The 24740-nt window shown below is 49.5% G+C and overlaps 2 protein-coding genes across 5 annotated transcripts; both read left to right on the forward strand.

The window, feature by feature from the left end:
* The first annotated feature begins 61 nt into the window (after positions 1 to 61).
* On the forward strand, positions 62 to 11029 carry ddx42 (DEAD (Asp-Glu-Ala-Asp) box helicase 42). 3 transcript variants are annotated; one of them, XM_079746988.1, is made up of 18 exons: positions 62 to 149; positions 610 to 852; positions 962 to 1112; positions 1202 to 1263; positions 1824 to 1860; positions 2217 to 2369; positions 2660 to 2764; positions 3349 to 3468; positions 3978 to 4154; positions 4639 to 4767; positions 5119 to 5218; positions 5450 to 5497; positions 5602 to 5699; positions 7016 to 7292; positions 7950 to 8176; positions 8342 to 8452; positions 9077 to 9184; positions 9540 to 11029. In XM_079746988.1, exons 2-18 carry the CDS (start codon positions 617 to 619, stop codon positions 10353 to 10355), a joined length of 2955 nt encoding a protein of 984 aa, XP_079603114.1. In that variant the 5' UTR covers positions 62 to 149; positions 610 to 616; the 3' UTR covers positions 10356 to 11029. The 3 variants fall into 3 exon arrangements, with proteins under 3 accessions (XP_079603114.1, XP_079603116.1, XP_079603115.1); XM_079746990.1 differs by lacking the exons at positions 62 to 149; positions 610 to 852; positions 1824 to 1860 and having other exon boundaries at positions 1051 to 1112; XM_079746989.1 differs by lacking the exons at positions 62 to 149; positions 610 to 852; positions 962 to 1112 and having other exon boundaries at positions 1237 to 1263; positions 1795 to 1860.
* Positions 11030 to 11484: 455 nt separating this feature from the next.
* Positions 11485 to 24288, forward strand: limd2 (LIM domain containing 2). Of its 2 annotated transcripts, none has more exons than XM_079747008.1 (4): positions 11485 to 11704; positions 18948 to 18992; positions 19178 to 19326; positions 20972 to 24288. In XM_079747008.1, the coding sequence occupies exons 1-4, from the start codon at positions 11702 to 11704 to the stop codon at positions 21132 to 21134; spliced, it is 360 nt and encodes a 119-aa protein (XP_079603134.1). In that variant the 5' UTR covers positions 11485 to 11701; the 3' UTR covers positions 21135 to 24288. The 2 variants fall into 2 exon arrangements, with proteins under 2 accessions (XP_079603134.1, XP_079603135.1); XM_079747009.1 differs by having other exon boundaries at positions 19190 to 19326.
* Positions 24289 to 24740: the final 452 nt, after the last annotated feature.

Genomic DNA, 24740 nt, shown 5'->3' on the forward strand with positions numbered 1-24740 from the left:
CCTATCTGTCAATACTGGCTGCAGCGAAATCTAGCCCAATCTGGCAACGCTGGCAGCGTCGCGTTGGACCAATGTCATGACGCAGACTGATGACGCACCGCTCCATTTCGGGTCGAAGTGAAAACACGTCTTTGGGGTCACAAAAAAAGGTAAATATGTACGGCCCTTATGTGATGTTAACATGTAGTGCGTGCGTACACAGCCTATGATAAACGGCCCCGGTTTCCAGAAGGAACCTTTAATGGGTCTCGTGTGTGTGTTAGCTCGGCTAGCTTTAGCACACCTAGCCTTAGCCCGCCCACCGTCTCGATGCTAGTCCGGTTTGCGGCCTTAAATTATAAGACGTCCTGTGTTAATCTATGGCTGAGTGCCAATGAATATCACCATGAAACGTGTTGTCTTTACGACCTCCTCATAACCCGAGCTGATCGATGAGTTTAAACTGGACTAACTCCTAGTGGTAGCAGCTCAATTCTAACGGCTACGTTCTCTGAGCACTGACGGATGCTGTTGGATGACAACAATCGGATGCGCGTGTCGTATTTTAAAACTGCGTGTCTGAAACCTTTGGCCTGCTCTCCTCATACACTGTTCACTGTTCCTCCACAGCTAAACCATGAACTGGAATAAAGGTGGCCCAAGTGGCAAGCGAGGTTTTGGGTTCGGGGGGTTTGCTCTCGGGGGACTGGGAGCCGGAGGAGGAGGAGGGAAAAAAGAAGAGCCCAGGCTGCCCCACAACTCCCACACGTCGTTCGTTCCGGCAGGATCCGCCAGTGGATACGGCAAGAACCAGCAGCTCCCCTCGTTTTACAAAATCGGAACCAAAAGAGCGAATTTCGACGAAGAGAATGCGTGAGTACACCTCATCCTGAGTCTTCGTCCTCCTCTTATTTATTTATTCACACACACACTCCCTAAACATCCATGCGGTTCATGCGTCTCGTTTCTCTGCTTCCTCCAGGTATTTTGAAGACGACGAGGAGGAGGCCGGGAGCGGTGTGGATCTGCCGTACATCCCGGCCGAGAACTCCCCGACCAGGCAGCAGATGCAGGCGGGCGGGGGCTCCGACAGCGAGGACGACCCCCTGGATGCTTTCATGGCAGAGGTTGAGGTGAGACGGAGGCTGAGGCAGAGACCAAATATACTGTTTGTGTTTTTCCCCTCCGATTGTCTAAACTTTAGGATGTTTCTCTGTTTCAGAGCCAAGCCGCCAAAGACATGAGGAAGCTAGAGGAGAAGGAAAAGGAGAAGAACGCTGACAAGTAAGATTTTGTTATGTGGACTTGTTCCATTTTAACTGTAGGTCCTTGTGCAAGTGCACACTATGCACTTTACACTACTTTAAACCGGCACAATGTTCTTTTTTTGCTGCAGCCATCACTTTCGTTTTTGAACGATTCAACTAACGGATTACAACAAAGTCATCCATTAAGACATTAGTGGATGGCTTTGATTTAACCTCGCCTTTTCAAATAGTTTCAAACAAAAGTAATGGCTGAAGTGAAAAATGTGCAACGTGTAGGGTTAAAAGATATGTATATAAACAATGAAAAAAAAACTGATTCAATTCTCATTTTGGGATTCAAACAAAAAGTAATGCTTCTACATTGGGCATTGCCATATAAAGCGGTTTGGAAGCATTTCTTTAACAATCTGGCCCCAAAGCATCACACATGTCAAACCATGTAAATATACTTTGAACACATTTGTAGAATAGTTGTATCATGGGACAAAGTGAAGGGGTGAGGGGGTGCGAGGGTGAGGGGAGCCATGGGTCTCTGAACAGGTCGCAGGGATGTTTTTTTTCCGCTTGTCTTTCCAGGGGTATTCGCGATGACATTGAAGAAGAAGATGAACAAGTGAGTGAGCCGTCCAAAGTCCTCAACGCAACGCATGTCATTTAAACCAGAGGTGTCACTGTCCTTCCAGTCCCCCCCTCCCCATACTGATATTCATGTTACTTGCTACTCCTGGGGGATCTCCTTAATGACGGCCTCTTAATCTTTCGCCTTTGTATATTCTCTGCATTGGTAAACGATGGCTTTTGGAAGTACCTGATAATTATTCTGCCCTTGGTCCTAAAACTGATTTCCGACTAGGTGTGTGTGTGTGTGTGTGTGTGTGTGTGTGTGTGTGTACTGGCTGGCCTGTCCCCGCGTCGTGCTGAGCAGGGAACCTGGGCGCTGGCTAATGCACCCTGCTGTGCTCTGTGCAGGAAGCTTATTTCCGCTACATGGCAGAGAACCCCAACGCGGGCCTGAGTCTGGAGGACGAGGACGACCAAATCGACTACGACAGCGATGGCAACCCCATCCCTCCGACCACCAAGAAGATCATCTTGCCGCTCCCGCCCATAGACCACTCAGAGGTGACCCTTGAGCCCCTGGCCCGACCTCTGTTCCCTCGGAGCGCAGGAGACTTTTTGTAAAGCTTTTGATTTACAACACATCTGTTAACACTCAGTTACAGCGTTAACACATCTGTTAACACTTTGTTACAGTTTGGCAAAATTGACAAGATGTGCTCTGCACTTTTCCTACACATTATCGGTCCCTATGTTTTCGTGTTGAAGTGAATCATTTTATTCCCTGTGTTTAAAAAGAAAGTGTGAGTCTCTTTTTTTTAGATTGCCAAAAAACATGTCTGTCTCTTTGGTAGATTGACTATCCGCCGTTCGAGAGGAACTTCTACAACGAGCACGAAGAGCTCCACGGCCTGAACGCCACGCAGGTGTTGGAGCTCAGACACAAGCTGAACCTGCGGGTGAGTCAGATCTTCCCGCACGCGCACGGCGCAGACTTCCATTCTTTAAGCGCTTGTATCTTTGCACTGTGCTGACGATGGTTTCAGGTCTTCATGCGTACATCTCTCCTCGTCCTTGGCCTGTTCCTTCAATTCAATTAAATTCAATTTTATTTGTATAGCCCTTAATCACCGTTACAGTCTCAAAGGGCTTAACAGGTCAACTATTTATAAGAATCCCCTTGACCCAAGCCCCCACAAGGGCAAGAAAAAACTCCCTTAAATCAGCAAGGAAGAAATCTTGAGAAGAAACGCATGGTAGGGGATCCCTCCTTCCAGGCATGGCCAGGAGCGCAATGGGTGCCATAATTGACATACAGGTTAATACATGCGAAACATTTGAAATTGATGATGGGGTGCTGGCCGGTTAAACATGAAGAGAGTCCAGGCATCCAGTCGCAGTCACCGCATCATGCTAGAACAGGCAGAATAGTGAATTAGAAGGAAAAAAGGTACATGGTGGAAAGGTATACTGCTATTAATTTAGTAACTGCATTAACAAAAGCGAGTCTCACCTCCACCCTTCCTCCCCTCCTCTCTTCTAGGTCTCCGGGGCCGTCCCACCCAAGCCGTCCACGAGTTTCGCCCACTTTGGGTTTGACGAGCAGCTCATGCACCAGATTCGGAAGTCGGAGTACACGAAGCCCACTCCTATTCAGTGCCAGGTACTGTGTGAATGCACCCTATCAGCAGTTTGTGTTTTTGGTCTTTCCGCTAAATTCATATTCATAACTGAAATGTGCAAAATAGAGTTATTCTAGAGGCATATTTAGACTAACATTAATGGGTTGTAGATACGATTTCAGAGTTGTAAAGAGAGAGAAGGCAAAAGAGCTAGATTAGAAGACTTTAAAAATATCATTAATGTGAATGACGGGAAGATGGATTCCCCGATCCTTCAGGGAAAAAGACGCATGACTGGTCAGAAATAGCTTGGAGCGGTCTAAAATAAAAAGTGGGTCTTAAAGAGGCAGGCGCAGTGAGAGAGAGACATATATTCAAACATTAATCTCACTAATGGCAGGCAGATGGTGATGACCAATCTAAAAAAGCAGACTACACTCAAACGATCGCTCTTTAATCTTACCTAAAGTACCCTTTTAGATTCATGAAATGGAGTGTCCCCAATGAATACCGTCTGCTCATTCGCTCTGTTCCCTCATGGCGGTGACAGGGCGTGCCCATAGCGCTGGCCGGTCGCGACATGATCGGCATCGCCAAGACGGGCAGCGGTAAGACGGCGGCCTTCATCTGGCCCATGCTGGTGCACATCATGGACCAGAAAGAGCTGGAGCCCGGGGACGGCCCGATCGCCATCATCGTGTGCCCCACCAGGGAGCTGTGTCAGCAGGTAGGGACCACCGAGAGGAGGCCTCTCTGGAGGTGTGTGTCAAGGCACTCGCTGGTTACTTTTCCTCTGGATGCTTCCTTCCTAAAGGCATTCATGAGCTAATGCCAGCTACAGTAGCGTCATGGCTTTTTTTGTTCATCTTTAGCAAAATCCGGCTGTCAATATTTTTTCCACAATATTTCTTTAATGACAATGTAACAACTAATGTTTAAGTAGGGGGAAGCTATGATACATATTTTTTTAAATAAAGCGAATTGCACCCAACCTATGAACTCGTTCTTACTGTTAAATATAATGAATATACTTACAAATAAATTCAAAAATTGCTAACAAAAAATAAGTAATATTGTTTGCGTGGTTGAGTGCAGTGCTGCCAGTCATCCAGCGGGGGCGCTGTGCCACAGCCTGTATACAGCATATAAGGGAAACCCTGGATCACCCCAAGAGGTCGCTGTTGAAGAGCCTCCCTGTGTTCCGTCCCCAGATCCACACGGAGTGCAAGCGCTTCGGGAAGGCCTACTCCCTGCGCTCAGTGGCGGTGTACGGCGGGGGCAGCATGTGGGAGCAGGCCAAGGCTCTGCAGGAGGGGGCCGAGATCGTGGTCTGCACCCCGGTAAGCTGAGGGGTGGGGGGGGGGGGGGGTTGAAGACTCTTACTGGTCCCGGTGATGACGCCATCATGACTCTCCTGGCTTCACCAAAAACATAAATGGTCGCTATAATTGGTCACAATTACTTTGTTGTTCCATTTCTGCCGTAGAGCTTTTAGCAGAAGTTGTCACCATGAATGTAACCAAAGCAAACGGCAATTGTTGACTCACCATACACACACATATGACACACAACTCCTCATCATGAAGGACCAAAGAATCGGCACGCCAAAGTGTTCCTGTACTGATTTGAAATGCACAAAACAGCGGGTGCTCATCACGGTGTCTGTTCTGCCATCGGCGGCCCCCCCACAGGGCCGGCTGATCGACCACGTGAAGAAGAAGGCCACCTCGCTGCAGAGGGTCTCCTACCTGGTGTTCGACGAGGCAGACCGCATGTTCGACATGGGCTTCGGTGGGTCGGCACGGCCGCACGCCTACACTCCTCTCCTCGAATCACGTTTAATACATTTTTCATTACAGTTTCTCTTATACCTGGAGGCTAAGTGTGCTAAAGCTTGCCGAGCTCACACACATGAGCCCAGTTACAGTTTCCTTCTGCACACTGGCCTTTTAATCAGAGGCTGCGTACAGACGACATGTTTACATCCAAATAACGGCCCTACCTTTTGCCCTTTTTCAACAGAGTATCAAGTGAGATCCGTTGCGAGCCACGTCCGTCCAGACAGACAGAGTGAGTGACTGCCCGCTGCAGTGTTTGTTTCACCAAAGCGGAGGCATCTGCCCCAGTTGATCCGTCAATCTGAGCCGCGTTTTAATCTGCCGTTCCCCCAACAGCTCTCCTGTTCAGCGCCACCTTCCGCAAGAAGATCGAGAGGCTGGCCCGCGACATCCTGACGGACCCCATTCGCGTGGTGCAGGGGGACATCGGCGAGGTAGGGATTTAATTTTTTATTCGACCATTTTGATATAAAATATGAACAGTACTCTAAGGATGAGGGATGACAAAATAAAGCCTGAAGGCTTATTTCCATTGCGGTCCCTGTGTAGCAGGAGAAAAGGGCATGTAGCAGCAAATCATGCATCAATCATTCAAATAAATTACACAACTTCACACAAGCCACACACGTAACAATGATCGTAATTAAGACATGCCTAAGATTGGCGTCTTAGCCCAACTCAAACTCCATGTACTTCAGAGGGTTCTGCAGGAGTCGGTAAGCATTCAAGTCAGACATTTCAGTTGGTAAACGGTTCTCTTACAGGGGACATTATTAGTATTTGTATATACATTAAGAATAAACCATATAAAAGAATGTACCATGTACATAATGGGTTATTCTGATTATACCACAGTTGCCAACGAGGATTATAGGAGTTACTTTCATCGACCATAACATGACATTATAATACTGTGGCGGACATTTGCATAAACACCACCACTGTGCCCTCTACCCTGCACACATTGTTCTTTATGACACACACACACACACACGCGCGCACGTAATTGATCCTTGTCTTTAAAACCTTCGTCACCAACACCGTCATCGTCAGCACCGCTCCTCAGGACTGTAACATGTGTGCATAGTGCACGAGGCGTAGCAGTGATGCATCTCCCTAATCTAATAGCTCGCATCAGATTCAAGATGATGGTACTGGCATACAAGGCAGTCGATGGAACTGCCCCTGCCTACCTCCAAGCATTAGTAAAGCCACACACCCCAGCTCGATCCCTCCGCTCAACTACCTCAGCTGGACGTCTGGTACCGCCCTCGCTAAGAGCAAGCAAAGGTCGATCAGCGAAGTCACAACTTTTCTCTGTTTTGGGACCTCAGTGGTGGAACGAGCTCCCTACCGATGTCAGGATCGCAGAGTCGCTCACCAGCTTCCGCAAAAGACTCAAAACTCACCTGTTCAGAGTTCACCTTGACTCTGCATAGAAACCAATGCACAGCCACCATTGAATGTTGTACGTCCTGGCACTTGTACATTGCACTTATTCAAGGTACTTAATTGTGTAGCATCTACAGTAGCTGCTATCGCTGCTTTACATGGGGAATGGGTTAGCCTAGCGATTGTAATACTTGCACTTGGTTCTATGAACATCTTTACTGTACCGACAGCGATATATTGTTTCACTTCTTATGACAAATGTACTTATTGTAACAAACGCTCTTAATGTAAGTCGCTTTGGATAAAAGCGTCTGCTAAATGCCCTAAATGTAAATGTAAAATCTCCCTCCGTCCCCAGGCCAACGAGGACGTGACCCAGGTGGTGGAGATGCTGTTGGGCGGGGCGGAGAAGTGGAACTGGCTGACGCGGCGGCTGGTGGAGTTCACCTCGTCGGGCTCGGTGCTCATCTTCGTCACCAAGAAGGCCAACTGCGACGAGCTGGCGGCCAACCTGATCCAGGAGGGCCACAGCCTGGGTCTCCTGCACGGGGACATGGACCAGAGCGAGAGGAACAAGGTCATCGCCGACTTCAAGAAGCAGAACCTGCCCATCCTGGTGGCCACCGACGTGGCGGGTGGGTGACCCCCCCTGGAGAACCCTCAGCAGAGAAGGCCGTTGTTTTCAACCCGCTGCCCACCCGCTAATTACTTGCTCGCTACATTTCCAGCGTTGCATTATGCATTAGACGTGAGGTTCACCAGGCAGAGCGCGTACCACTGAGGCTCAGTCCTGTTCGCAGCGACCCGGGTTTGATTCCTGCCCGTGGTCCTTTTCTGCATGTCCTCCCCGCTATCTTCCAGTACCTTCCGGTCTATCTCACTCTATAATAAAGCATAAAAATGCAAAAATGTATCTTCTAAAGAAGCGACAAACTTGTTCAAGGGGTGAATTATGCCACCAGGTGTGAGTGTGATTCAGTCTTTACAAGCATTTGGAAATCCTGCCTTTTCCTGTGCTTTAGTGACATCCCAAGTGGGCGTGTCCACCTAGATGTATGATGGATAGATGAGCAACATTTGCTACAGTAAACCGGGTCGGCTGGTAGACCGATATAGCCGGCGTACATCTAGGTGGACACGCCCACTCGTGATGTCACTCAAGCACAGGAAAAGGCCGATTTTCAAACGGCTTGTAACGAGTAATCAGTCACACCTGGTGGACTCATATCGTTAGGACCCTTCTATCCGTCTGTTTGTCTCCAGTCATTTGATTGGTCCTGTCCCCTCCGTAGCTCGTGGTCTCGACATCCCGTCCATCCGCACCGTGGTGAATTACGACGTGGCGAGGGACATCGACACGCACACGCACAGGATCGGCCGAACCGGTCGCGCCGGGGAGAAGGGTGTGGCTTACACCCTCCTGACCAATAAGGATACGTCGTTCGCCGGGGACCTCGTCCGGAACCTAGAAGGGGCCAATCAGAGCGTTTCGAAGGAGCTGATGGACTTGGCCATGCAGGTGAACAGGATTAATGAATTATTTGGATGAATGGCCAAAAGTGTGTGTGTGTGTGAGAGTGATATTTTTGGTTGAGTTTATGAACTTGTTGATTAACTACAAATCATACATTGAATTGTGTACACATAATATATAAACAACAAATGTGTGTGTGTTGTCCCTCAGAATCCCTGGTTCAGGAAGTCCCGCTTCAAGGGCGGCAAGGGGAAGAAGATGAACATCGGAGGAGGCGGTCTGGGCTACCGGGAGCGGCCGGGCCTGGGGGCCGACAGCGGGGTAAGCCCCCCACACACAGACCGACCCTGAGCTCAGTGGGTCGAGCGCACTGCTCCAACCCGAGTTCAGCGCGTCGTCGCTTTACATAAAGTCGCTTTTATCCAAAGCGACTTTTTATGGTCCCGCGTTCCCGCACAGCAACGACCACGCAGACGCTCCCACGCAGTCCTGAACCTTTACGGCTCTGCGTCGGGTTTTAGTGAGCGGACCAATCACAGCCCTTGCTGCTGCGTCGCCTCGACGGAAGGATGCGGTTTTCGGGAGGCGCACGTCAGGCCCTTGCGGCGGACGCAAGGAGGGTCCGCAAGGACGTAAGGGGTCCGTAACCCCCTTGCGTTGCGGGAACGTGGAACCATAAAAAGCCCTGTACAATAAGTACATTTGTCAGAAGATAGAGAAACAACAATATATCGCTGTCGGTACAGTGAGGATGTACATAGAACCAAGTGCCAAGCACTACCAATCGCTTGGTTAACCCATTCCCCGTATACAACAGAGATAGCTAGGATAAGACAATACACAATGCTTAATATTATTTTTAAGTTCAAGGACGTACAACGTACGATAAGTGCGTAAGAGGGGTGGGAGGTCCTAACTTTTCCAGCTTTGTTTTCCTTTTCCCAGGAACGCAGCGGAGGTCTGTTCTCGTCCTCCGGGGGCTACGAGGGCTACGGCAAACCCCCCACGGGCGCCATGGGCGACCGCATGACTGCCATGAAGTCGGCCTTCCAGGTACGGCTCTCCCTAATCCTGACCGCCGGTCGGCCCCCCAGACAGCTGTCTCACTGCATCAGCCAGCGGTCTCACCGCATCACTGCTCATCCTCTAGTTCGTTCGTTGATTGCTTCTTTTGTTTGTCTGTGCACCATCGCCATCTGATCTAGTAAGGCTTTGATTCGATTTTAATTAGATTTGAATTCACACTCGACATAGGGCATGAAGTGACTCGCTAGAAGGTCAGCTCTCCCTCAGAGAACCCCGACCCTGACCCGGCTCCAGAGGCGGTGTGCTAGCCAGGCCCGGTGCTGATCCACCCCGGTGATGACTGGTGACTCATGGTTGGCCCGTGTCTCCTCGTTCCCTGCAGGCCCAGTACAAGAACCACTTTGTGGCCGCGTCGGGCATCTCCCCCAAGCTCACCACCAAGTCCAGCAGCTCCTCGGGCTGGACCAGCGCCGGCAGCCTGAGCTCGGTGCCCACGGAGGCCGCCGACGGGCCGGACCGCTCCAGGGGGGCCGGCTCCTCCTCCTCCATCGCCCCCCCGCCGCCGTTCGCCGTGGGAACCAAGATGGCCGGCTTCGCCAGTGCGGGCTCGCTGAGCACGGTGCCCAGCAGCCCGGGCAGCTACCCTCACCCCCCCGCCCCGCCGTCACCGCGGGACGCCGCCCGAGACCGCCACGCCGCCGCCGCCGACGACAGGGGTCGCTACGGCGACGAGGACAGGGGCCGCTACGGCGACGACGACAGGGGCCGCTACGGCGACGACGACAGGGGTCGTCACGGGGACTACGACCGGGGTCGCTACGGAGAGGAGGATAAGGGTCGTCAGGGAGACGACGACAGGGGTCGCTACGGAGACGGCCACTCCAGGCACGGCGACAGGGGCGACCGGCACAGCGGCGGGGAGCGGGAACGCCACGGGGAGCGCGATCGGCAAGGAGACCGGGACCGCGAGCGCCACGGGGACCGCGATCGCCACGGCAGCGCACGCCACGGCGAGGGCCGCAACGGAGACGAGAGCCGCAGGGACAGAGATGATTGGAGGAGCGACCGGGAGGGCGGGGACAAGCCCGCAGGATTGGAGGCCAGGCCGGCAGGAGGGGAGCCCAAGGGGGAAGGGGGGGAGGACAGCTTCGCTGTGCCGGACCCCCCGAAGCGCAAGAAGAGTCGGTGGGACAACTGAGGCGGTCCACCAACCGGGACCACCGGGGAAGCAACCAACAGCTTCCCCGTCAGGACACTGGTTGGGCGGGCAGGTTGACAGGTTGCGTATCTGGAAAGGCTGACATCGGGGGGGGGGGGGGGATTTAAGAGGGTACCAGGGGGAACCCCATACCCCGACGACCCCCGTAACAGAGAAAGCCGTCTCCGGGTTTTAGAAGAAGTGGTCAAGAAGCCAAGTTGTGAATGTCGGGGCCGTCCTCAGCCCGAGTCGACCGTACAGGGAGATCGTCCAGACTGTGATTGTGGAGAGTTGAGCAATAGAGGTAAAATATGTCAGCATTCCCGTCAGGACATGTCCGTTCACTCGTTCTCTTCGCCCAGCTGCCGCTTCCTACGCTTGCAGAAACGATGGTTTACTCTCCTTCGTGGGTATTTACCATTTGTGTTTGTGTGTGTGTATTTGTGTTTTCTTGAACTGCAATGCTATCATTTGCGACAGTTGTTAATTTTTCATTGGCACAATACATTTGTGGTAGGTACATAACGAATAAACAAGTCTTGTGTTTGAGTTTTTAGAAGTGCCTTCATCTGGCAAATCTCATTGTCCATGCTTTAAAATTGTATCTTCAAGCTCCGCAAATTACCTTTTCAAGTTGTCACCAGTGATGTTTTGATTAAAGAACATATTGTCTATTTTTGTATTTCGTCCATGAAATCTGTCCCATCAATTCGTTTTTGGAACTCGATACATCAAGTTCAGACTTGTCCTAATTGTAGTAGTAGAACACAGTCAAAGTCTTTCACAACGCATTTTATACATGCAAACACACGTTTTTCGAAAAGAAATATATTACATTATTTTGAATAAATACTTGCAAAAGACTTATAGAATTATTTGAATTATGGTTTTGCATGAGTGGCATTGAACCCAGTTTCCATGACACCAATGTCTGCACACAAAAGAAAACAAGAACAAATTGCAACAACAAAGTCCTTCGGCTCTCTATCCACCAATACTCGCATCCAGCAGAGGGAGGAGAGGTGATTGGAGAGCGGTGGGGGGGAGAGAAAGACCATCAACCAATAGCGTGCGACATCCTGCTGGTGGAAAAAAAGGGCTGAAAAAGGAGCCGAGGGGGAGACCGAGCAGAGCCGAACAGAGAGGTCCTCGCCCGGTGTGTGGCAGCAGCAAGAAGCGAGCAGCAGCAGCTAATCTACAACAAAGCCCCACCAATATCTCCGAGGGGACGCGGATCTCAGAGAGCAGACGTCCACGGCCTACAGAGTGATCCCCGTGGTGTCCTCCTCGACCAGAGCCAGACCTTTCCCCGTGTTGTCATCGAGCAGACCCGGACGGCAGCCCAGATGGTGAGCGTCTGGGGTCTTTTGTAGCCTCCCTCCCTCTCCTTTCTCCTTTCTGGGGTGATGTTCGGGCTGCTAACCACGAAGCTAGCGTCTCTCCCCTATCTCCGTTCACACCGTCCGCCTGGTACAAACCCCCACGTATTTAGGATCGTCTACCAATGGATTAAATTCAACGGTAAATGGCGATTTGAGACATGCGTTGCCGTGCTGCACGACGCCTGGTAGCGTTGCGCCCCTGGGTTAAATCGGTTATTATTATTTTGATCTTGTTTGCTAATTAATGCACTAAAGGTAATCCGAGTTGGCTGGTTATGAATTATTAAAGAAGGCTCCCCGTCTTTCTTTCTTTCAATGGGCTCGTGTTGTGGCTGTGGTGGTGTGTATCCACACCGCTCTGCACGGCTTCTCATCGCAGGTCTCTCGGGTTGCTCTCGGTATGGAGGCAGCACGTATTGTGCATCAGTCCCCAGCCCACGTCACATTAACAATAAACCCCAACTAGGATGTCTCCGTCGCTCCTGCAGATTATTTATTTGGGGTCAATCCGTCGGCTACCATGTTCTCTATCCTGGTTCAGTATTACATAAAGCTATTGTGCTAGGAAAGAGGAGCCCCTTCAGCCACCAGGAATACCCTGGGGTGAAGCGATCCCGGCTCCATCTATTACCACCGCTTGTACAGTGGAATTGCGCATGAACCCAATGGCCACTAATAGAAATGATTGCAGCGACTGTGCGTGAACGTGAAGTCTGAAACTGAGCGGTGCTGAACACACACACACATACACACACACACACACACACACACACACACACACACACACACACACACACACACACACAGACTATATATATATTCCGTTCACATACCACAGATTCCTACTAACTTGTGTGTTCTAGGGCAGTTTCAGACTTGTTTTATGCCTTCTTAAACCCCCTTATTTCATAAACAAGAACTACCGCCGCCAATATAATCAAAGCCCCTGGCATATGGTGGGAAGGCTTAAGGAAGTTCATATGGTCATCTTCATTTACTGCCGATGTAGAGCCGTTTAGAGCACGGGTCGGTACACCTCGTTCTCGTGACGTCTGAACCACACATTGAAAGAGTTGAGTGCACCAAGTCAGCTAGGGTACAATGCACAACCACTACAGAACCGCAGAGAAAACTGTTCACATGCATTTGACACTCTGCAATGCTCTCCTATCAAACAGTTGTCATGTCTATAACCTGATTTTTCACGGCATGGTCGTTAAGTGCCTTATGTTCAGGTCAGTTGTTCATCAGTGTAATAAATAGGTCATCAGTATTTCAATGCTGTGTGAACAGAATCAGCCCTGTAATGGTTTCAACTTCAGTCAAATATCCGTTCTACTAGCCATTCAAAACATTGTTGAAAATACACGTGTGCATAACGCAGTAGAACACATTTTCCATTCAACGGCATGCGTTTCAACAACAAGTTGAGCGTTTGTGTTTTGCCAGCCATCTTAATTGTCTAATAGCTACTCATTTATTGAAGTGCCCGATTAGACAAATTGCATATTTAGTAGAATGACAATGAGTGGAGAGGAGGCTTGAGAACCTGTTAAATCAGCTTTGTGGTGCTGTGGTTTACTTAGGCCTTGTGTGCCGAGGCAGCACGGGCCTTTTGATGTAAACCATTTGCACCCTCTCCCAGCAGGCTGGGTTTTTCTTCGTTAATGGGTGTCCCTTTTTTAGAGGGCTGGCTCAGCGGTCCTCACATCCGAGCTGGCCACCCTGGGTTACATATTTAACAAAACCGGAGTCCTCTGTGCAAACATCGGACCGGCGTGGAATGCTAATCCAGAGCACCCCTCCCACGCTCCACGCTCAACCTCGGACCGGTCGTCTTCACACTCTTCTCTATGTTGGGTTTGAAATTCCTTTCCCTCGGCCAGCTGCTGTCTTACCCTCTCCTGCTGTCTTACCCTCTCCTGCTGTCTTACCCCCCTCCTGCTGTCTTACCCCCCTCCTGCTGTCTTACCCCCCTCCTGCTGTCTTACCCTCTCCTGCTGTCTTACCCTCTCCTGCTGTCTTACCCCCCTCCTGCTGTCTTACCCTCTCCTGCTGTCTTACCCTCTCCTGCTGTCTTACCCTCTCCTGCTGTCTTACCCCCCTCCTGCAGTCTTACCCCCTCCTGCTGTCTTACCCCCTCCTGCTGTCTTACCCCCTCCTGCTGTCTTACCCCCCTCCTGCTGTCTTACCCCCCTCCTGCTGTCTTACCCTCTCCTGCTGTCTTACCCTCTCCTGCTGTCTTACCCCCCTCCTGCTGTCTTACCCTCTCCTGCTGTCTTACCCTCTCCTGCTGTCTTACCCTCTCCTGCTGTCTTACCCCCCTCCTGCTGTCTTACCCCCTCCTGCTGTCTTACCCCCCTCCTGCTGTCTTACCCTCTCCTGCTGTCTTACCCTCTCCTGCTGTCTTACCCCCCTCCTGCTGTCTTACCCTCTCCTGCTGTCTTACCCTCTCCTGCTGTCTTACCCTCTCCTGCTGTCTTACCCCCCTCCTGCTGTCTTACCCCCTCCTGCTGTCTTACCCCCTCCTGCTGTCTTACCCTCTCCTGCTGTCTTACCCTCTCCTGCTGTCTTACCCTCTCCTGCTGTCTTACCCCCCTCCTGCTGTCTTACCCTCTCCTGCTGTCTTACCCTCTCCTGCTGTCTTACCCCCCTCCTGCTGTCTTACCCCCTCCTGCTGTCTTACCCCCTCCTGCTGTCTTACCCTCTCCTGCTGTCTTACCCTCTCCTGCTGTCTTACCCCCCTCCTGCTGTCTTACCCCCCTCCTGCTGTCTTACCCTCTCCTGCTGTCTTACCCTCTCCTGCTGTCTTACCCCCCTCCTGCTGTCTTACCCCCCTCCTGCTGTCTTACCCTCTCCTGCTGTCTTACCCTCTCCTGCTGTCTTACCCCCCTCCTGCTGTCTTACCCTCTCCTGCTGTCTTACCCTCTCCTGCTGTCTTACCCTCTCCTGCTGTCTTACCCCCCTCCTGCTGTCTTACCCCCTCCTGCTGTCTTACCCCCTCCTGCTGTCTTACCCTCTCCTGCTGTCTTACCCTCTTCTGCTGTTTTACCCCCCTCCTGCTGTCTTACCCTCTCCTGCTGTCTTACCCTCTCCTGCTGTCTTACCCTCTCCTGCTGTCTTACCCTCTTCTGCTGTCTTACCCCCCTCCTGCGGTCTTACCCTCTCCTGCTGTCTTCAGCAGGAGAGGGTAAGACTGTCTCTTGTCTCACCCTCTTCTGTCTCACCTTCTCCTGTCTCACCCTCTCGGTTGGAATGAAAGCTGATGCACAGCCACAGGGTGTTGCATTCAAGGTGAGGCGGGACCCTGGGTGTTTTCAGAATGTACCTAGCTTGAAGTGAAAGGATACAGGGATATTTGCATACATTCACCTTTTTGTTTTTGGCTTTTGTGCGAGCGCGTCATGACCTGACCGCAACGCTCTGTGCCCCAGGCTCTGGTTATAAAATGTTACCTTAGAGGTGTGTGTTTGGGGGTGGGGGTGGGTGGGTGGGTGGGTGGGCTTTTCAGAGCTCAGCCCAGTTCTAGGCCCGACTTCTCTGACTTGTGGTGGTTCCACCACAGCATTATCACACTCCGCTTCCTGACAGGAAGTCTGCTCCTCTCTTTGGTGCATCAGGTGACCCAAAATGCCTCCCATAGGGCCCTGAGGGCATACATTGTGGTGCTCTATTGCATCCATCAATACAATCACTACAAGCATTATTCCAACTCGCTCCACACACCACCCCCGAAGTCTCCTGTGAGCGGTGCACTTTTTAAAACGTTTGCGACAAAGTCGCGTTGAAAAGTCGTCCTTATTCCTTCATCTATTTGACTTAAAAAGCTGAAACGACTGCTACATCGGTAGTCCTGGGTCTTTATGCCCCATTATCCACGCCCGGGTTCATTTAGTGATGTTAATGAGGTGTTCCTCTTACAGGTAAGAATGATAAGGGCGTGTCAGTAGCCCCGGGCTGCTGTGTTTCTTGGGAGGGCCTGGCCACCAGAATCCTGTTCCCTCCGCTACCTGAAGGGTGTGATTAGGAAGCTGTCCTCTGCCTGTGGTGGGCACCAGGTTGAAACCTGCAGCATTCCATTCGTGGCCGTTATTATGAAGATGAGCACCCCCAGATATAGACCTCCGTCGAGGGCATTTTAATGCGCTGTTCTGTCTCTCTTGGTTCGGCTGGGCTCTATTTTCCGACTGCCATTTCTCAACTGTTCTGGCGTTGATCACACTTTCTAAAAATATGAGCTGAGCAGGCAGGCAGGCAGGAGAGACTTGGACTTGAATTAATGATTGCTGACGTTGGTTAACATAATTCTTCCGGTCCTTATAGGGTGTTTGTGTGTTGGCTCTTCTACCGTACTACGTTTTCTTGAGAAAGGGGAAGGGTGGTCGAAAGCTCCGTCCTGCAGCCTAGCAAACATAGGACATTGTGTAAGTATTGAAGGGAGGAGGACTCGTGCGGCGCCCTCCTTCGCATCTCCTCGTTTCTCTTCGCCCCTGATGTTATCTCTCCTCAGCGGGCCATTTAGTTGAGGTTTTCTGTAAACACTGAACTGCGGGAAGACCACTTTGAACCGCTATTTAAATCCTTTTGTTTGTCATGCATGTCTTGGTAATGAGATGAAAACTGCCGTAGGGACAAAGTTCCTGAACCTCCCCACCCCTTTGGGGCATTTTACCACTCTAAACCGTACCCTGAAACACTGAATAACCTAGTGCCCTCACACTCTCTCCAGGCTGCTGGTTCGTGTGCACAGGCGCAGATCTGCAAAGTCATGTCTGCCGAGGCCTGACCCCCCCCCCCCCCCCCCCCCTGCTCGCTCGCCCAGGGCGTAAAGCGAAGCCCTTCCGGAAGATAAACCCTGCTCATCTCTGTTGTCGTTGCTCCGCTGGCACCGACCTCAGCGCTCCGCCGTCGTGGTACTTGGCAAACCGTGCTCGGGGCTATTCGCTAACCATGTCGTTCTTGCAAAAAACGAATGAAGTAACAGCGCACCTGGTTCCTTACTCGTGAAAGCCTCTCTCTCTCTCTTCCCCCCCCCCCCCTCCTGTAAAGGATGCATTCAGATAATGCAGCGTCTGCTCTATGGGAGTTCACTTCACTACACTTAAGTCTTAACGCTGTTTAATACTCTGGCCTCCAGAACCAGGGCAGTGGATCTTAGTGGATCCTGAGTGGCATGGACGGCCTCGCTCTGCCACCGCTGATGGAGCCAGACATTACTGAGCCGGTGCCCCGGCCTTTTTATATCTCTACCGCGGCGCCCCTCTGGGGCTCCGTGAAGGGGGGAGGAAGTGAGGAGATCTCATCACTTCCTGCCACAGTGGGGCTCTTGAGATAGCTGTGTCTCATGTACAAATAAGGCAAGAGAAAAGAGTGTGTGTGTGTGTGTGTGTGTGTGTGTGTGTGTGTGGAGATAGTTTGCCCCTGTGCTGTAGTGTATATGAATGAAGCTCTTTTTCCGTTTTCACACAATTATTTGTATTTGCATGCCACAAAACGACTCACCCGCCTTGCCCTCATTTCCATGCCACTCTAACCTAGCTTTGTTTCTTCTGCGACTTAGCCCGTACGCAAACCTTTCCACAGTTGGCACCTAAACCCGAATCCTAGCAAGGAAACACCGCACTATGCAGTCTGGAAATGCAGGTGGAGGATGAAGGCTGTGTTGAACAGCATGGTGGTTTTCTGGTGTTTTAAACCTGTGGTAGCTCTGTTTCTCCTGGCATACCGGGACTTAGCATACAGCCTGATAGAGGCTTTATTGCCTGGTCTGTATAATGGCACCACAGTGTTCAATGCTGGGGGTGTGGGGGGGGGTGGTCTATGGCTGTGCTGTTGATTAATCAGTCGCTATACTGCTGCGATGAATGCAGATGAACAGCTCTTCCTGCGCAGGTCTTTGGAGAAGGGGCTTGTTATTGTAGGCATAACAGATTGAAATTCATTAGACCTTTATGCGAACCGAAAGGCTAACCGTTCGGTTTATACATATTGTCGAGGCAGCGGCGGCCTTTACGGGAAGCGGCAGAGACGTTGCGAGAAGTTGTGTGTCTTAATGCTGAGACCCTGTTTATTCAACTGTGGTTCGCAGAAACGCCGGGCCAGTACACCCACACAGACCCCGTCACACGCAAGCCCCCTACATCCCCTTTTTTTTTTTTTACATAACAGGGTTTTAGCAAAGCCCACAGTGGACTTTCTCCCCTGCCGGAACAGAAGCAGCCCTTCTTCCTCGCTCCGCTGGCCGCATGAGGGCCATTGTGATTGTACAAGTGTGAATAGTGTCTGTGTGTGCGTGTTCCCTACTCACTAAAAACCCACCCACCGGCAGAGCTTTAAGTGACACACACACACACACACACACACACACACACACACACACACACACACACACACACACACACACACACACACACACACACACACACACACACACACACACACACACACACACACACACACACACACACACACACACACACACACACACACACACACACACACACACACACACACACACACACACACACACACACACACACACACACACACACACACACACACACACACACACACACACACACACACACACACACACACACACACACACACACACACACACACACACACACACACACACAGAGAGAGAGAGAGAGAGTCTGATAACCTGAATCGCTGACACGGCCGTAACGATGTGGCGGCTGGCCCACCGCGGCGTGCCACAGGGCCCTGCCCCGTTCGTGGGGGTCCGGTGCAGTGGGACGTCACAAGACCCCACAGACGGGCTCTGTCGGCTGGTGTAATAATTCGGCAGAGGGATGCTCCCGAGGGCCGCATCAATCCAAACAAAAGCATGGTGGCCGTTGTTTAGACGGAGAGTAAATAGATGAGTTAACATCGAGGCCGAATGTGTGCAGTTGATGAATGATGATGACTTGTGGGGCTGATTGTAAATATTTTGAATGGATGTTTTCCACTGGGCGGCGGTGGATGTGCTTATGCTGTTTGTGTGTTGAGTTTGTATGAAACGCCGGAGCACCGCTCATGGCTATGACTCAAGGGGAAACGAATGCAAAACACACTCAAAGGGCTATGTTATCATTGGATATGGGGAAATAATTTGTGTTATTGGTTTGTAATTGTTTGCGCTTTTCAGGGGCTTGTGCAGATATTTGAATAAATGTTTAAATGTTATATTTTCATTTTGTTTCAGGACAACAGAAGCGCGACAGAAGAGAAACCGGTGCAGCGATCAAAGGTAAATATACTCAGTGTTTCCGCACCCGGTCATTGTTGAAGGTCTTCAATATCGTCCCAGTAGATGAATGCCTTTATACGCTTGGCCCTGCACGTCTTATTCCTAAGGGGGGGGGCTCCGGTTACACTGTGTTGTGTGAGTTGTATCGACCCCTTGTTTCCGCGGCTAGGAGTAAACCCCTTTAGTCTCCTCTTCAGTCTTTCAGCTTTAAGACCCAGAGGGAGGTGTGCACGTCATGCGACAAGACGGTGTATCCCATGGAGAGATTGGTGGCCAACAACCAGATCTTCCATGCCATCTGCTTCTGCTGTAAGCACTGTAACGCCAAACTCAGGTGAGCAAACGCGTGCGCACACACACACACACACACACACACACACACACACACACACACACACACACACACACACACACACACACACACACACACACACACACACACACACACGATTCAGCTGCCTGCACTGAAATGCACCAAACTCTCCTTTTGAAACCCTAAAGCTGCTGTTACGTGCCCATTGTCTGGGCACAGGCATGAATAGACAGACACGGGAATAACAGAAAAATCTTTTATTTTAGGTTTTAGGTTTCATTCAGGTTCCCGCCTAAAGTCATCAGTGACTTAAACGGCCAAAGGCCGAACAATAATGGTCTCACGCAGGAGACGGAGAAGGGAAGAGGTGGCAAGGATTAAGCCCAACCGCAAATCTTCTTGTTGAGAGAGAGACTGCTTCCAGGGTCTGATCTGCTTAAGGAGCCTACACCACCAGGTGTCCACCACCAAGTGTAGGCGATGATTGCCAATTGGTAGCTGGAGGCAGGTGAAAGCTAGAAAATAAGCCACAGAACATAATGGCACCAGCCGGGGGTGCTAGAGTGCATAAACGACCTAAACAAAATAAAGAGGGTCCGTAACAGCCCCACACAAACATCATTTTGAATGAGTTCCTTTGTGTAAGAGCCTGAGTCTATCAAACGCCCGCCACATGGCCTGTTTCAATCGGGAAGAGGCGGTGGGAAGAACCTGGTTATTTTATTTGTATCACCTCTGTCGAGCTTCAAAGAGGTGAGCCGATGCTACAAGGTGATGTGAAACACTGCACACTACTGATTTAGGACTGTCTGTGTGTGTGTGTGTGTGTGTGTGTGTGTGTGTGTGTGTGTGTGTGTTGCGTAGAGCATGAGGTCATGCAGGGGTCGCTATGAACACCTTTACATTGAGGGGGGGGTGGGGGGGGTACCATCTGCAGTGGAAAACGAGGTACCTGGTACCAAAAGCAAGTGGGGCAGATTCGAGTTGAGCCAGTACTTTGTAATGGAATATAAACGTATCTGACCAGTGCACTCTTGCTTGGAGATGGATGTGAATGGGCCTAAATGTGCCAAATCAGTTTTCTCATGAATTTGTTGCTGGCACCACTTCCGAACTGACTCAAGACAGAAACGTCAGTAATCACTTCTAATACAGCTGAGGTAACTCATTCTGGCCGCGTCACTTCCTCATCCTCGCCCTCAACTGTTGACAAACCGTTGTTCTGCTATTACACACACACGCACTACAGTGGACCGTTGGTGTGTTGCGTTATTAAAGTATTATGTGTGCAATAATAATATTAATGGTAGTTGTATGCCTCAGCATAGGAAGTACGTACAAAGGGCCTTTCGGTTTAGAGATCTGTTTGAGATCATACAGGACGGGTACAGTACAAACGTGTATTAAAATAAGGAATTTTAACGTAAGCATCGGCCAAGAGGGTAATAAAACCCTGTTCTATTCAATGAAAAAAAAACTTTATTTGCAAGAAAAAAACGAACATTCACATTGCCAAAGTAGTTGAACGATAAAGAGGTCAAAGTAAAAAAAATCCTTCCTCTTCGGACCTCGTAATCGAAGCCTGTGGCTAACTTGCGCTATGCTAACCTATGCTATCGCTATGCTAACCCACGCTACCCTGTGTTGCCCCCCCCCCACCCGGCAGCCTGGGCTCCTACGCGGCACTGTCGGGAGAGTTCTACTGCAAGCCGCACTTCCAGCAGCTGTTCAAGAGCCGGGGCAACTATGACGAGGGCTTCGGCCGAAAGCAGCACAAGGAGCTGTGGTCCGGGGCCAAGGAGTCTGAGACCATCACCAAGACGGTGTAGGACCCCCCCCCCCCCCCCCCCCCAACCCCTGACCAGACACACACCCACACACCACACATGCACACAAGCTCAACCCTCCCCCCCCCCCCCCCCCATTAGTTTAGCCCACAGTTTACCTTCCCTTCTATCCCCATTTCCCCGTATGTCTTGATTGACACGAGCCTCGACCCAATAGGAGGCTGGATGTAGTGGGAGGGCACGAGCTCCCTTCAGTGTCGTCGTCGTTTCCCCCCCCCCCCCCCCCCCCCCATGCGCATGCTGGCCTTCACCACTGCATTTATAAGAGGTACACACACACACACACACGCGCGCGCACACACAAAGATTCCAACACATAGTACATGATAGGCCAGGCGTGGTCACATGACTCCCGCAACACGTAGTACACGATTGGCCAGATGTGCTCGCATGACTCGGCACGAGGGTCGTGATTGGCCGGTCATGTGATTCAAGAATTGTATAATACTTTTGTTTTTTCTTTTCTTTCTTTATTACTACTACCCCCAATTTCTTCCGTGGAATTGGCCGTTGATTGTGACCAAATGCCTTCTCCGTCGCCCCGTATCGGCCTGGATGTAAGGAGTCAAATTTGCTTTTAGGTTTTTATTCCTTTCTATTTGAATTCTTTTTATTTGAATATATTTTTATTTAAATGTTCACCTGTCGGTACCCATAACTATATGCTCAGGCAACCATATCCGAGTCAGTGGAGCATCCACTCTTTTTGCAATGACGCACACGCACACCTCCCCAGGTCAGGTTCTAAAGGTCGGTCAACGTGTTTTGTTTTTTTTATATATCTACTAAAACACCAACACAACCACACAATGACAGTTACCCAGATTTTGACTCTGATACGACTGTCTGTCGAAAGCAGCATTAACTTCACCTCTCATCTGTTCTGCTGTTCTGTTTAGAGTTCATTTGGTCCTTCCTGATTTCCTTTTTTTTAATAATAACCCGTGCAAATCCATTGTTTTATTTGAGCCCCTTTGCATGTTTCATGTGTGTGGATGAGCCTAAATAGCCTTACCATCTTCTGACTGTATTTGTGTTTTTATAGACAGCGATGTGTTTCCACACGGATGTTTTATCCAACCACTTTTCTTAGTTTCATTTCTTTGGTAAATGTTTTACAAAGCGCTTCTTCCATCGTTTGTATGCTGGGTTCGGCTGATGTCATCGAATACTTTTGATCTCTTAAGATTCTTTGGTGAAATATTACTGGGTTGTTGGTGATTGTTATTTGTATACTCTGTACATAAAGCTGTACGTTGTGTTGTTAGTGAACATGCCTCACTGTACTGTACTGTGCTCTTACATGTATGACCGTGCATGGCCGCCACCGGCTCAAGACAACGTTTTCAATCATCCAAGGTAAAAATACGGTACTTTTGTGTTTTGCTTTCCCGTTTTTTTGAACCAAACGTTTTTAAGTACATGCGGAAGATGTTAGCTGGACCTGCAGGGTGGTGGTGGTGGTGTCTGAGGGCAGTCAATCAGCCCCTCAATCCTCCAGCAAGAGACACAACTCAGTCATTACATGTAATGTTCCCCTCACCAGTGTTGGCATTGTTCGATCCTGTGATTTCATCTTTTTATTATAACATTCCCCCCCATCTCCCCTTTTGTACCCACTGCTGAGATTGAGGCAACTCAGCCAGGCTGAACAGCCCCAGTGGGCACGTAATGTCAAAATACATTACTTTTATATTATTATGCATGCGTCCTAAAACATCCCTTCTTCCATTTAGCATGGACTTTTTTTTTTATTTTATTCTTTTATTCCCCGTAATTCAATTAAATCCCACCCCTCTTGTGTCTTTATTACCGGGTGTTGTTTAGCACCAGGACCTATTAGACAACATCGAACCAGAGGAGGGTCGGTCAGAAAGTAGGCTAGTCTCCTTTTGTGCCTGTGTATGCGCCATTCTAAACCCTGCGCAGGGCGCCCCCTGCTGGGAGTACTGCTAAATTGTTAAATCGACAGAAGAGACCTTTTGTCCTAATTTGCTTTTGAGGGATTAGTGCCTCCAACGGCAGAGAGGGCCCATCCCAACAGCTTTTTTTTTTAAATCTTTTTTTTTCTGCTCCTGCGCAATATTACCCATGTCTACATTTCATTCTTTGACAAGAATGAGCCCAAAGCCATTCCGAAAATGACTCCTCAGCATAGGCCTACATCATACCTCTGACACTTGAATGACACACGGTAACTTTCGCGACTGAGGGTTTACTGTGAATTGAGCAGGCTGTGCAGAATAGAGCAAAGAAGATATTTGATACTTTTGTAAAAATGAGAAGCCTTAGAAAAAAAAATTGCTAGCCAGACTTCCTGCAGTTTAGTTTTAAAACCAGACTTTTAAAATGCAAAGATCTTTTAAAACAAATGACTGATCTTGCCTCGTCAAATAAATCCTTTATGCGGTTATTCATTAAACCAGCAATTCCCATGTTCCATTATCGCTACTTAATTCCTCTAATGTGACTACTTGGATCATTTTGTTTTTAAATGTTTTAAGCTTTTTATTATTTTCTTTCCAATCCTACCCACTGTTCTTCATCCATCTTCCTAAGCAGTCCGCCAAGGTACAACTGCTCAACCTGTGAAATCCAAATGTTCTGAGAAACCGAAAGGCAGGCCTGCTAGTCTCCTACGAGCCTCATAGTCCTCTAGGAGCCTCCTAGACCACTATCAGCCTCCTTGACCTCTAGGGACCTGCTGGTCTTCTGGTGGCCTCCTAGTCTTCTAGAGGTCTCCTAGTCCTCTAGGCGTCTCCTAGTCCTCTAGGGGCCTGCTAGTGTACTTTTCTACCCCGGTGCGAAGAGCCTCAGGTGAATGCTAGCGTGGTTCTGTTTCTTTTTGAATGTTGTGCTGAAAAAAAATAATCTTACTTTTTCAATGCTGTATTCCATACTTAAAACTTGAACGGTTATAACAAGGGGTGGCTTATTCTGATATTGTGTTAGTGGTCTTGGGTCTGTTCCTTTCCACACCTGTTCAGGCTCAGTGGTATTATAGGAGTATGTCGTTTTTTGAAATGTAAACACCCTCTTTTTACGCAAAACACATGCATCATGGTTGTTCATGTTAGCTCCATTGTTTCTCATTTTTTACATGCTTTTGGAAGAAAATAAAAAAAATGCTGGTGTCGACCGACTCCTGATGTCTATGAAGCAAACTTGGAAATATTTAGATCATAATCAGCAGATAAAGAGGTGCTGCATGAGCACATTTAGATTTATTTTTAGACATGTAATCTGTATATTCTACATAGTTCCAAATAAACTATGGTGCAGAATGGGCATTTGAAAGAGGTTAGTAGGATGATCAAGTTGTCCCATTAAACAAAACAATATGTTCATGACATGACAGAGATTCCCTCAAAAGCATGAGGGCGCTATGATTGCACACAATTATTTGATCAAATAAATTCCCATATTTGTTAGTTAATTAAGCATCTATATGTCGATAAACTTTGTCGTCTGGTTTAAAACTAAATTATTTTGTCTTTACATCTACAATGTACCCATATGGTTACAAGTGTGACGTCTAATGGCAACATCTACACTGTCTGAGCTTAATTGGATAAGCATGCTGTGATT

This window comes from Pollachius pollachius (genome assembly GCF_949987615.1).
Source record: "Pollachius pollachius genome assembly, chromosome: 11".
Taxonomy (NCBI): Eukaryota; Metazoa; Chordata; class Actinopteri; order Gadiformes; family Gadidae; genus Pollachius; species Pollachius pollachius.

Excerpts from the sequence above, each read along its gene's own strand:
- limd2 (XM_079747008.1), top strand. Across the intron at positions 18,993-19,177 it reads AACCGGTGCAGCGATCAAAG|TCTCCTCTTCAGTCTTTCAG; the intron begins GTAAATATACTC and ends AAACCCCTTTAG. Across the intron at positions 19,327-20,971 it reads CACTGTAACGCCAAACTCAG|CCTGGGCTCCTACGCGGCAC; the intron begins GTGAGCAAACGC and ends CCCACCCGGCAG.
- ddx42 (XM_079746988.1), top strand. The coding sequence starts at position 617 with ATGAACTGGAATAAAGGTGGCCCAAGTGGCAAGCGAGGTTTTGGGTTC. Across the intron at positions 853-961 it reads AATTTCGACGAAGAGAATGC|GTATTTTGAAGACGACGAGG; the intron begins GTGAGTACACCT and ends TGCTTCCTCCAG. Across the intron at positions 4,768-5,118 it reads AGATCGTGGTCTGCACCCCG|GGCCGGCTGATCGACCACGT; the intron begins GTAAGCTGAGGG and ends GCCCCCCCACAG.